This window comes from Eretmochelys imbricata, chromosome 12, assembly GCF_965152235.1.
Source record: "Eretmochelys imbricata isolate rEreImb1 chromosome 12, rEreImb1.hap1, whole genome shotgun sequence".
In the NCBI taxonomy this organism is placed as follows: Eukaryota; Metazoa; Chordata; order Testudines; family Cheloniidae; genus Eretmochelys; species Eretmochelys imbricata.
The window spans coordinates 6,712,450-6,724,616 of NC_135583.1; the positions used below are offsets into that span (position 1 = coordinate 6,712,450).

Below are 12,167 nucleotides of genomic sequence, written 5' to 3' on the forward strand. Positions count from 1 at the left end.
TAAGAATCAGGTAAAACCTAATACTGTTTCCTTGCTTTTTTCATCCAATGATTTAAATGGGAGAGTTGAATTAATGAGGAGATAATGTCAATTGAACAGAAGGTTGAGAATGGTGTCCTGCAACTAGATAAATGCAAAGGTGAAGCCAAGACATTTCTGTTCACAGCAGGAGACATCACAGGTTTATTAAACTCATTCTCTCTCTTTTATCCCATGTGACTGCTGTACAGTAGGGATAATTATTTTGGGCCTAGCTCTGCCACCCTTGCTTGTATTGAACACTTCCCTTGCTCCTCAAGTAGTCCCAGTAAACTCAGGGGGACTGCTTGCAGAGTGCTGTTCGACTCAGTGGAATTAAGGGTGGCAGCTTCGAGCCCTTTGTATGCAGTAGTAGTGTGGCAATTGCTAATGGATGACTGACTGCCCTGAATGCATCACGTCTTCCTAAGGTGTGGGTTTCACGTTTCCCATGCAGGACAGACAACTACCTCCTGTCTCCAGACCTGTGTGTGGAGGGGACAGGGTGGAACTTACATCACACCCCGCGTCCCCATGACCAACCCAGCTGAGGCTCCAAGTACAGTATTCTCATGACAAAGAAGCTGTGTGTTGCTATTTGGGGGCAGTGAAGTGGGTGGAGTTAGAAAGCAGCCATTTGGCAGGGAAGTAGCCCCGAGACGGTGCCTTGCCCTGTTCTGAGGAGAATCCCTTTGAATTTGGCAAGTGAGGAAGCTTTGAGGATCAGATTTCACGCAGGATCAGTAGATGGTTTTACCAGTAGGCATGTAACAAGGATCACCTGATGTACTAATGGGAGTTAGCTTTCACAGCACACACAACAGTAACCAGTAGGTGGTCAAAGCATCCCTGTTCAGGAAAGCACTTAAGCCCTTGCTGAACTTTACAACTTGGGCTTAAGTACTTTCCTGAATGAGGCAAAGCTATTCTGAACCTGCCTGGCCTCATTCTTTGTCTCCCTTGCTGCACCGTATGGTGAGGCCAACATTTTCATACATGGGTGCCAACAGCGAGGCACCTGAACCCAGGTTTGTTTATCATTATCATTCTCTGTATTATCAAGTGCCTAGGCGTTCCAGTTGCAGACCAAGACCCCATTGGGCTGGGTACTGGACACGCAACACAAAGAGACAGCCCGGCTGCAAGGAGTTAACAGTCTACGGCAAGAGACAGTAGATGGGTACAGACAGGGGAGCACAAGGAAACGGAGAGACAGGACTGGTCAGCAGGATGGACGGTGGTCTCAGCACAACAGCCGGCTGCATGGGCACCTAATTCAGCAGCCTGGTTTTCCAGCACCCGTTGACAACTGTCAAATTCCTTCGATTAGATTTGCTTAGACTGTAAATTCTCTGGGAGCGGGAGCAGTAATATCAGAGTTACTCCAAATACACACTGAAGGGAGAGGACAGTCAGGCCCGGTGTGCACAGGACAGATGACATAGGGGAACGAGGCGCTCAGTGAACAGTGAGGATGAAGAGAATTTCTTAGAAAGCACTGATTACAACCAGTGGATTTATTTTAACCAGTGTAATAATCCATTTCCCCCAACGATGATCACTGAGTAGTGGCCTTCCTCTTTGCTTCTGTTGGAAGAAGTTATTTAAACAGAAATGTCTCGCCACTCCCTCGCTCACTGGGCACTGTCTAACCGTGTCCGGGCCGGGAGTGTGCAGTAGCGAGAGCACATGAGCGTTTAAGGAAAGCCCCTCTCTCAGTGCGAGCACACAAAGGCACAGTCGGAGGCTGTGGGCTTTGCTATCTCCTGGGCGTCACTGCAATTGGAATGCTTTTTGAACACAGGTTTTCTTAGGGAATCTGGATGTATAAAAAGAACCATTCACACATTTCAGGCACGTCCACAGGGATGTTAAGACATACGTGGTCTGGCCTTCAGAGGGGCTGAACCCCAGCAGTTACCATCGACTTCTGCACCTCGGAAAAGCACTCCTAACGGGCAGCTAAAAGCAGTTAAAGGCCAAGGAGGGCCCATTACTTACCCTGACCCCTCACCTTCTGTAAAGGGGGGTTAGGGGCTCCAGCTGCTTTTTCACTATCTCCATATTTACACCAATGATGATTTCAGCATAGCTGGCAACATGTGGACGTTTTAGATGCATTCCAGGGGAATATGAAAAATATTCTTGCTGCATGTACGTAGGGCCTTTTGGGACACCAAAGCTGCTGAAAATGTGACACACCCCTCTCCCTGCTTTAACCAGTCTTTGTTCTCTGGCCCTTTTTTCCCTTCCTGTCCTCTTTTCTCATAGGAAGGGCAGGATTTGTAAGGGTGTTTCAGAGCAACACAGAACCCCTGCAGGCTAGGAGCGGCAGGCAAAAGAGCAGATGGGTTTTCCATCCAGGGAGGTTTTTAAAGATGGGCAGTTGTGTAAATCAACCATGTATCAACTATCCTGAAATATATCTGCACTTGCTCTGAGTCACTGGCCCCTCCTGGCTGCACCACTTCTTCATTACAAGGTCACCCTGTGTCCCGAAGATGAATGTCATCATCTCAGCAGGTGTGACATACTCCCGGTGTATATTTTCTAGTGGGAGAAATGTGTCAATCAACAGAAACACACTGGGAAGTTTTTGAGGCCTTCCTATCCTTGTATTCCAGTCAGCCATGAGATAATGAGCGTTCACCGCAGGGCTTCCATATCTGCCATTTCTCTCATTGTGCAGTCAGTGTATTCGGAGCAAAAATAAACCAATTCATCATGGGACTGGATGCTTCAGGCGACTGGTGGTGAGAGATGGGACCTTTCACATCTAAGACACCGTCCATGGCAGTAGTAGCTGAAAGCTGGTACCTTCTGGTGGGTGCTCAATAGTCCATGTGGAATAAGGCTGTAGTCTCAATCTAGTTCCTGGTGGAAACTTGTCTGCATCACAAAACCATCACCGCAGTCAGCACAAATCAACACCTGTGCTGGCAGATAGTAGAAGGGCTAAGGAACAGATGGGTAAAGAGGCACCTGTCATCCCTACAGGCCAGGCCATGGGCTACCGTAGGGGAATCTCCACCGCCACTCCTTGTGTTGGACTTGATCTGTGGATCGAGGGCGTGAGTCTCCAAGTCCCTCAACCTGGCACATTTCATGAATGCTAGAAACAAACAAAAAAAAACCCTGTCCATCACCCTTGAGCAAAAGACGAAGGGACTGTCTAACAACTCAGTTCATCTCCAGCAGCTGTTTACATTGTGGCTGGATTCAGAAATATCCCCACTCAGAAGCTTTTCCTTTACAGCTGTGGGCAGGAAATTCTTATGGAAACGGCAGGGATCCTGGTACATTTGGCTGGCTGCATGAAAATCTTTGCCTGTTTGCATCTTAAATAAGTACATTTTAAACAAGGAAGTTGCCAGTTCCTGGCTTGCCTGCAGGCTGAATGCTTCCATCTGTAAAACTCGCTGAAAGTCACTGAGCAGCATGAGAAACTTACACACTTCCACCAGTGCTCATGGAGGCATTTCTGCAGGGCACCCTGCCGAGACTTCAGAGCTGAGTCAGAAGGGGCTGTATCTGAGATCTGCCCTTAAAGGTCACCAGGAGCAATGTTTTTCGGTGATAAGGCCAGCAGTGAGGGGGATGTGATTTTAATCTAGAGATGCAAAGCAGCCTCACAGAGCCGATAATTTAAGAGGCAGGGCACAGATGTATAACTGCACAACAGGGGTACAGAGTTCTGGGAAATAAGTAGAAACCAGTTTTTAAACGTCTCACTTTGTTTTGTTAATTTAATCTAGGTTTTTGTCCTGTCAAACGTGGTAAGTAAAATGGCTGCATTTATTTTGCCAGGTGGAAAACCAAATGAATGCATCTCAGAAGCCAACTGGAGACAGTCCTGTGTGTACCATTTTTGCTGGGTTAGTGGGTTTCCAGGATCAATAGATTTTTATTGGGTAGTTCCTATGTAATTGTTAAATCTTTCCTGACACTCAGAATGAGCCCAAAACATGATAAAGCACAAGGGGACATTCAGCCAAGTAGATCAGTTGTTTGGACGAATGCTCTTAACCCTCTCAGTCTGAATAGAGACGGCTTGGTGCCCTGGGTTGGCTTTCCTAACTGCAGCCTTTCAATTCCAACTTCAGTAGGATGACAGGTGGAAGCAGGGCCACAGGCTGTCTACATACAGGAGTTATGCTGGTTTATCTAAAGAGGGGTTTTAAACTGATTAATTTATAGGCTAGGGCTTCACTGCCAAAAAGGTGTGTTTCTATCACAAGAGAGCGAGCCCGCATTAGCTGTCTCCCTGCAAAATCCTCGTGGAGACAAGGCAGAGGCCGATTCTCTTAAAAACGTTTTTAACAGCCAGTCACGGTGTGACCTGCCCTTTAAGGGAAGATGAACCCAGCCCCACCTGTGACTGATCAGCTCGCTGCCTCCTAGGTGAAGCTGTGGGGCTAGGGATCAGGTGATCCCCTAGGAGCACCTGGGTCTTATAAAGGCCAGTGAGCGCTCAGCTGAGCCAGAGAACTGCAGGGAGCAGATTGCTGAAGCAGAGGAAAGATTCCTGCTAGTAAGTGATCCCCAGGCAGATGACCTTGTGAGTGAGAACTGTAGGTGTCCTGGGGTCCAAGCAAGGACTGGAGGGGCTGAGGGGTGAGGGGAAAATCTTTCGGCATTTGAGCCTATATGGGGCAGAGGACCTGCTTTATTTGGGTATTTTGCTTGTGTGTTCAGTTTAACTAGTAAACTGTGCTCTGAGGCATGGCCTGACGCAAACTCTGGCACGGCAATGATTCTTTGGTTGCTGGTAAGGCTGCTTACACAGCCCTGTACGTGAACAAGCTGCTCTGTGCTTTGCATCGTCCCTGCATGAGAAGCTGTCTCTGTCAAAGCTCAGCTGTGAGACTGTTTAATTTGGTGGTCTGCAGTCTCAACTGCTGCTCATGGAGACAACATCCTCTCCCTCTAACCTCAAGGAAGTCTCTACAGTGACAAAGCAGCAAGCCGGGCTCCCTCCGGCTGAGCCAGCATAGAAGCAGCAGTGAGAGTTTAAAAGAGGCATCTCCTGGGTCTTGTGAAATGCTGAGCCTCCCTTAAGGACATATAAAGAGATGTTGCACCCTGATTCCACTAATAGAGACACTCCATAAATGGAACAATTTAGTAAACGCTTTCCCTCTAAACGAGCTTAGTGGCAGATCCCTCAGAAGTATCCATCACACCATGGGCCTGCTCTGACAAGCGACTCTAGAAATGGCACCATGGGGCTCTGGGTTTATTGTCCATGGTTTCTGTAATAAATGTGCTGAGTTGAAAAGTAAGATTGCTAGCCCTGCCCGCTGAACCTTGCATGGCAGGGTCAAGCTGGGTTCTTTCCTTCTTGCGCATCATCACCACCACCAATAAAGATGCTGCCACCCAAATTGTCTGCCCTTTGTTACATCCGTGCACCCCTCCTGCCTTCAATAAGCAGGCTGGACTTTACTACATCGCTCTGTGGGTGATGCATGAGATGGGACAGATTCCAGCTGAGTGGCCGCTGCAGGGATAAAGTACAACAAATGCTTATTTTTTTAGCTGAACTGAGCAGATCTGACTCTGAGTTCACACAGGGAGCTGGTGTAGGAGGCAAGAAGGAGCCCCATTTTAAGGCTCCTTTCCCCCTGCTTTAAACCCACCAGTCAAGGCTCTGTTTTAAACATGCCATCCTTCCTGTTGGAGGACTGGGGAAAGGGTTCGATCTGGAGCGTCTCATTTCTGCGCCTTACTCTGCCAGGGTGCCTGTTGATGAATTACAGAAGACGCACCCTTTGCCTCTTAGATTGCTGACAGGGTGGTGCCCCCCGCAGCTCCCCCAGTTTACGCTGGCCTGAGGCGTGAGAGCAGAAGCTAGATTCTGATCTCCATTCCCTTGGTTCAGTGTGAATACAAAGTTCCTTCGTCCGGGTCGCGGAATGCACTCTGCCCTCACACCAGTGTAACTGGGATCAGTACCTGCCCCAGGGACCATGAGTCACGGCCCAGTCTCTAGAATGGCAGTGCTAAGCCGTGGGCTGGCCCTACCGTTTTCAAACCGCTCTTTGATGGGAATGAAAGAAGATCCCTTCCCCACGCCCCCGTGCAGGCTGAGAGCGTCTCACCAGCTGGCTGCACATTGCAAATGGGGACTGAATACCGGCCCGGGCTGCTGGTCTCTATTTGGATGGGGGGGATTGCACACCTAGTGCTAATCTGAACAGAAGAGTTGGGGGATTTTCATGCTTCCTGGTCCTGTCGCCAAGCCCCAGACTGCTCGCTGAGCTACCCTGGGGCACCAGGTACCGTGCAGCGGGTCTTAAACTGGCTGGCTTTAGCCTCCTCCCTACGCGTGGCTGGAGATGCCATGGCAACGGTGAGCGAACAGTGGCTGCTTATGCAGCCGCAGAACCCTGCCATCTCCCAGGGTGCCCTGCTCCGTGGCCCGGCTGAGGTGCCCAACGACTTCTGGGAGCCAGGGCTTGCGAGGCCAAGCGACCCCCACCTTCTCGCTGTGTAAAGCAGCTGCCGAGAGGAGAACAATGCAGAGGAGACCGGGGCCAAGGCGGGTGGCGGGGGAAAGGTGGGGCTGGAAGTGGCTGGGGGAGGTCCGTCTGTTCTCTGCTGGGGAATCGGGACCCACGCTAGCCTATGGTAAGGCTGGCCCCAGGGTTTTGGCGAGCGGGACGACGGCGAGGGAAGGCGGAGGCTTTGGAGACGGTGTCGGTGAAGAAGCAGGAGTCTGGCTGGGGAGAAGGAACGGGGAGCTGAAGATGATCAGAGCAGTGATGGAGAATACGCTGGAGTGAGGCAGCCAGCTGCGGGAGCTGGTTTCTGTGAGAAGGAACACGACCCAGTAGGCCCTGCCTCGCCGTCTGTGCAGCCCCCTGACCAGTGGGGCGAGTCCAGCACGGGTTGGCCCTGGGTTCGCCCCAGCAAGGCTGCACGGCGGACATCTGGACGTGCAGAGCCGGGACGGCTCGGGGGAGAAAACGCCGTTTCCAACTCGGCCGGGGGGACAAGCAGAGGCCTGGGCCTCCTAGCGGGAGGAAACACGAACAACCCCTCCCCGCACTGTGTGGCTGCCTTTGCAGGGGCCGAGGCGGTGCTGAGATGGTCAGGCAGCCAAGGCGCACCATGCAGGTGATGGCAGGAGGGAGTGATTGTCCTGTGGTTTCCCTAGGGGTCCGGGCCGCACGGGTCCATCTCTTTGCCGGGGCAGCAGGACGAGAGGCCTGGTGCTGCTATGGCTGTGCATTTCCCGCTCCCTGGCAGCTGGTGAGTGAAGTTGTGTCTGGGAGATGCGACCTGACCATTGCACTCCCCAGCCAGTGCCTTCAGCTTGCTCCCAGGGGTGACGGAGCCTGGGCCCAGCCCCAAGTGAGGCCAGCAGTTTGGACAGCTGGTACTCATGGGACGGTGGCGCTGCCTGACGGGCCTGCTCAGATCTCAGGAGACACCAGCAGCAGCCACTCACTAGTGAGTAAGTCGACAGGGGCCAGGGCGGGAGAAGGAAGGCAGAGCATGAGAGAAGCAGAGGAAAGGATGGGGTACTAATGGAGGAAAAGCAGAGAGGAGAGGGTGGTAATAGACTGGAAAGCACAGGTCTGCCGGGTCCCGAAAGGGCCCCAGAGGGACCGTGCCCTCCATTTGCTTTGCAGGATGTGGTACGCAGATGAGCTTGACACCATCTAGTTCCACGCAGGCGTTTGCAGCTGTGGGGGAATTCCCCTGGGTGGTGTCAATACAGGACCTACAGCACAACCACCTGGCCTTTGGCTCCATCCTGAGCGAGCACTGGATCCTGAGCGCTGCATCCAGCTTTCAGACAAGGTATGATGTGCCATGGTGCTCTTCGACCATAGCTCCGTTCGACAGAGGGAGGTTGATGCCTTGTGGTGCGGGCTTGCTCTCAACTCTGGAGGACGCTGCTTCTTGGAGGTCCTCCTTGGAAGGAGGCTGCCAGGAGCACCCAGTTCCTCAGTGCATTACCTTCCATGTTCTGAACCAGCCCCCCCGGCACAGACTTGACAGGCAGGCTTTGGCTCAGTTCCTGGTCTTTTTCTACAGCAATCAGAAGATTAAATGATCTCTGACTGACTGCTGAGTAGCTGGAGCTGCTCATAGCGAGGCTGCGGCTGTAATGAACTTCCAGTGAAATGGAGACTGCGCTAAGCACAGGGTTCGCTGCGCACTGCTGCCATTTGCACTGGGCTCTTCTTCCCACCTTTCAGCCCCTCATGTGTTTAGTCCTCTGAGAAGATCTGCTCTGGTCTAGAAGGCCAGGCAAGAGATTGTGAGGCTTCCTCTCTTCCCTTCTCCCTCGCTCAGCGACAAGGGACAGAAAGCTTGCACCCCGCCTCTTTTCCTGGGCTGCCTTCTGCCCTTCCTCTGCACACGCCACCCAGCTGCTGGCAATCCAGGGTCCACCCTGGTGAACCGGACACTGTGCCAACGTTCAGTCATCGGATGCTCCGCATTCCAGCCTGCCCCTCCCAGACACAGTACAACTAGGCCCCAATCCTCCCCTCTGATGTGGCGCTCTGCTGGTGTAAAGCTGGCAGTGGGGGAATCCCTGGGTATCAGAGCTGCTATGGCATCTCCTGTCCCCCCCAGCTCCATTCCCCTGCTGCAGGAGGCATGGCTGAGGGAAAGGGGGCGCAGGGTATGTGGGTGGGCAATGTCTCCCTACTGCCAGAATAGCCCCTGCAGACTGTGCAGTTTACAGCAGTCCTTAGACTACATGTCTAGGGGACCAGACTGGGGCTGGGCCACCCAGGTCTGGGGGGATGGTGGCATAAAAATCACCTTTGCACACATCTCCCTCCTGAGTTGTGCTGGGATCTGGACCCTGAGCCATCAAATCGAAGGCATGGAGCCCGATTCTGATCTCGCACTGGGTTTGCACCAGGATAAACTGCCTTGACTAGTGGCCTCAAGTCTTCCAGTAGCTGGTGTCACCCTGCACCCTTTGAGCTGTCACATTCCCACTGCCAAGGGGCTCTCAGTTCCCAGAGCTCTTTGCACGTCAAAGGCTCCTCTGGTCTCTCTTCAGGCATCCGGCTTTTGCCGAGGTTCGTATAACGGATCTGAACGTGCAGAGGAAGACCCAGCCCCAGTACTCCATCAGCACCATCGTTCCCCATGAAGACTTCAACGAAATCACACTGGACAAGAACATTGCCCTGCTGAAGACAGCCACCCCAGTAGAGTTCAGTGATGCTGTTCAGCCCATCTGCTTCCCCAGCAGGAACCTCACCACAGCCACCCTGGAGAACTGCTGGGTGTCCGGGTGGCTCCACCCCACGGCAGGTAACCCCTTCCTTTTCCTGGGTGACATGTACGAGACAAGGGCACAGGCCTAGTTTGACTGCTATATTTGGGGGGACAGCTCTAGCCAGGCCAATGGAACCATGGGGGGAGTATGGGGGGGAGACAGACGAACGAATGTGCACACACGCTGAAGCCAGTCCCCCTGGCTCGCTGGGTCTCTCCCCTGTGCCTGGAGTGGCGGGTGCAGCTGCGGCAGGCTGCACATTACCTGGGCTGCTGGTTTAGCGGGGGAGCCCCAGCTGCTGCTGTCCGCTGTGGGGACCTGAGTGCGGGAGCTGCGGCTGCTCTGGCCCCAGCTGCTACAGCAGGACTCGATGCCGCTGCTTTTCTAGTGCCTCCTGGTGCTGCCGCCAAGCGCCCATCCTGGTGAATTATGTTAAATGCACCGAGGCTCACCCCCCAACCACGGCACCCCCAATAAGGCTGGCCCTGTTGGGGGGGGGCAACGCCCATGGAGCAGGGTGAACCTCAAAAGCTGCATTCAAAAGTCTGGGTGCTTTTAGAGAGACTGCAAAAGCCAATCAGACCTGCTGGCTTCTTCCAGCTAGAAGAGCCGGTGAGACACCAGGATGGTGACTTGCCTTATAGCAACTGGGGCTCTTCAAGAGGTCTTGTCTGTGTGGATGCCACTCGGGGTCAGCATGTACCTCGTGCACCTGCAGGTCCTCGCAGATCAAGAAATATGGTCAGGGTATGAAATCCAGTGCCGAGTAGTGGGGTGGGGGGGCTTTGGTCTGGGTACACGGTGCAGCATCCCAACTCCAAAGGCCTTTGTTTTCTTCTCCTCACCATAAAGCCACGTGTCCTCTTGGGGGGCAGGGGTGAGGGGGAACAGTGCTCCCCAGGGAGTTTAGTTAGATCCATTTCTGCTCAGCAAGCAGCCGCTGCTAGGAAATGGATTTGAGTCTCAGGGCTGGGGGGGCAGTGCCCCCAGGAGATGCCAGAGCCCTGTTTCAAACCCAGCTCTCCCATTTGCCGGCGCAGGGACCTAGCCCTGCCCACCCAGCAAGGCTGATCCCCGTGGGACTGAAGCAGGTGACCCTCCTTTTAGCCGGCTGGGCCTGCCAGCGGGAAGAAATGCAGCATGTGGCATGGCCACTTCAAGGTCCTAGGCCCGAGACCGGGGGCCTCTGATCTCTTGGTGTCTTGGCTCGGACAGGAAGGCGCATGGCAGCAAGCTTTCTAAGGAAGCTCTCAGTCGTGGATGTGGATCCCTGCCCCTTGAAGAGAATCGTTACCACCGAGTGCAGCAGCCACAGGGACTCCGACAATGTGACTGGCTGTTTGGTAAGGAGCTCGCACTGATCCAGCCACAGACTCTGACACAGGGTGCGAACTACGGGGGGACCTGAGCTCGGCTTCCCTCACACTTCCTATCCCCCAGTTAGCTACTGAATTGTCCATGAGATCCGGGGCCCGCATCATCCTTGGGCCATAATAAAGGCCTGAGTTTCCACATGTCACTTTCCACTCTCCTCTGTCCTGAGGCTTTGTCACATCACGCATACTAGCCTTCACCTGGGAAAACTAAACTCCCCTGTTCAGCCAGCCAGCTGATATTTGGGGGCCATAAGAGCAGATTTCTGGGCAATGCATCTGTGATGGGGGTGTTCTAACAGCCTAAAGAAGAGCCAGCCCCCTGGAATTACTGGTGGCTTGTTGGAGCAGATAAAGCAACGAGCTGGTGGGATCTGTCCTCCTTCCAGCTTAGGGTTAGTATAGAGGTGCCCACAGGATTCAAGAGCAGTGACAGCACACGTAGGAGGAAAACTGGTCTGATTTGACTAAAACTTGCCTTTTCTCTCTTAAAGGGGGACCCAGGAAACCCAGTCATGTGCCAGGCTAAGGGAACCGGAGACTGGGTTCTGAATGGAGTGCTGAGTCAGGGCGGCATGAGATGCTATGGACCGTTTCTCTACACCAAAGTGGCCTATTACAGCGACTGGATTTCAGCCACAACAGCTGATGCAGGAGTCCCCGTATATCCCACTTTTGCCAGAGGGCGCTCCGCTTTCCAAGTGCCGGCTGAGGATTTGGAAGGTTCGTTTGAGCCAGCAGAGAAGGTGTTTCAATCCTCAGTCATCTCAGAAGCTGGGTCTGACCACGGCCAACCCAAGCAGCGACCGAAGGACATCAAGCCCGCCCAGGAAGGGCTAGCCAGGGCTCACACCAAGTCTGACCCAGTGTACTATGACTACTACAGTGGGGAAACGCTCCCCATTTCTAAGGGGAGCTTACGTCAGCCGCAGATCCTCACAGAAATGAGTGCTATTTTCCTTCTGCTTGGGCTCCTCTTTTACTAGATGAGACACTGTAACCGAGGCAACTATGTGATTGACTGGCCTCGGGGGCCATTCCCAACACTCTGGGCACCCTCCCCATCCTTTTTCGTGCTGGTGACAGTGGCTACGTGGCACGATCCATGTGCACAGTGCTGACACGTCCTCCCCCCACAGCAACGTCCTCGTGTGTTAATCTGTCTCTGCATTTTAGCACTCACTCTGGGCTATTAAACTTTAAACTCCGCCCCCCCAAAACTCTCCTGATTCCTTTTGTCCCAAGGGTCAGTCCAGAGAGGACAGTGACTGTAAACATGTCCAGACACAATCGCCAGATATATTTGAGAGGGAAAGGGAGCTCAGGAGCACAGCTGATTCAGGACTTTGAGAGCCCCGCAAAGAACCCAGGTGACAGAGCCCAGTGGATACTCCAGCCTCTCCGACAAATGGAACTTGACAAAATAGAGGTGTGCTAACCCAGGTGGTTTTGATTTCTTTATCAATCAGGCTGAAATGGTCCCATCTCTTTTCACAGACCAAGCTGCAGTATAAGGTGTTCTG

At 53.1% G+C, this 12,167-nt stretch overlaps 1 protein-coding gene across 1 annotated transcript; it reads left to right on the top strand.

Annotated features, from left to right (window-relative positions):
* The first annotated feature begins 6,536 nt into the window (after positions 1-6,536).
* Positions 6,537-11,630, top strand: PRSS54 (serine protease 54). Its single transcript, XM_077831245.1, has 6 exons — positions 6,537-6,577; positions 7,178-7,272; positions 7,656-7,827; positions 9,050-9,306; positions 10,487-10,614; positions 11,139-11,630. Exons 1-6 carry the CDS (start codon positions 6,537-6,539, stop codon positions 11,628-11,630), a joined length of 1,185 nt encoding a protein of 394 aa, XP_077687371.1.
* The last annotated feature ends 537 nt before the right edge of the window (positions 11,631-12,167 follow it).

Excerpts from the sequence above, each read along its gene's own strand:
- PRSS54 (XM_077831245.1), top strand. The coding sequence starts at position 6,537 with ATGCAGAGGAGACCGGGGCCAAGGCGGGTGGCGGGGGAAAG. Across the intron at positions 6,578-7,177 it reads AGGCGGGTGGCGGGGGAAAG|GGGTCCGGGCCGCACGGGTC; the intron begins GTGGGGCTGGAA and ends TGGTTTCCCTAG. Across the intron at positions 7,273-7,655 it reads TTCCCGCTCCCTGGCAGCTG|GATGTGGTACGCAGATGAGC; the intron begins GTGAGTGAAGTT and ends TTTGCTTTGCAG.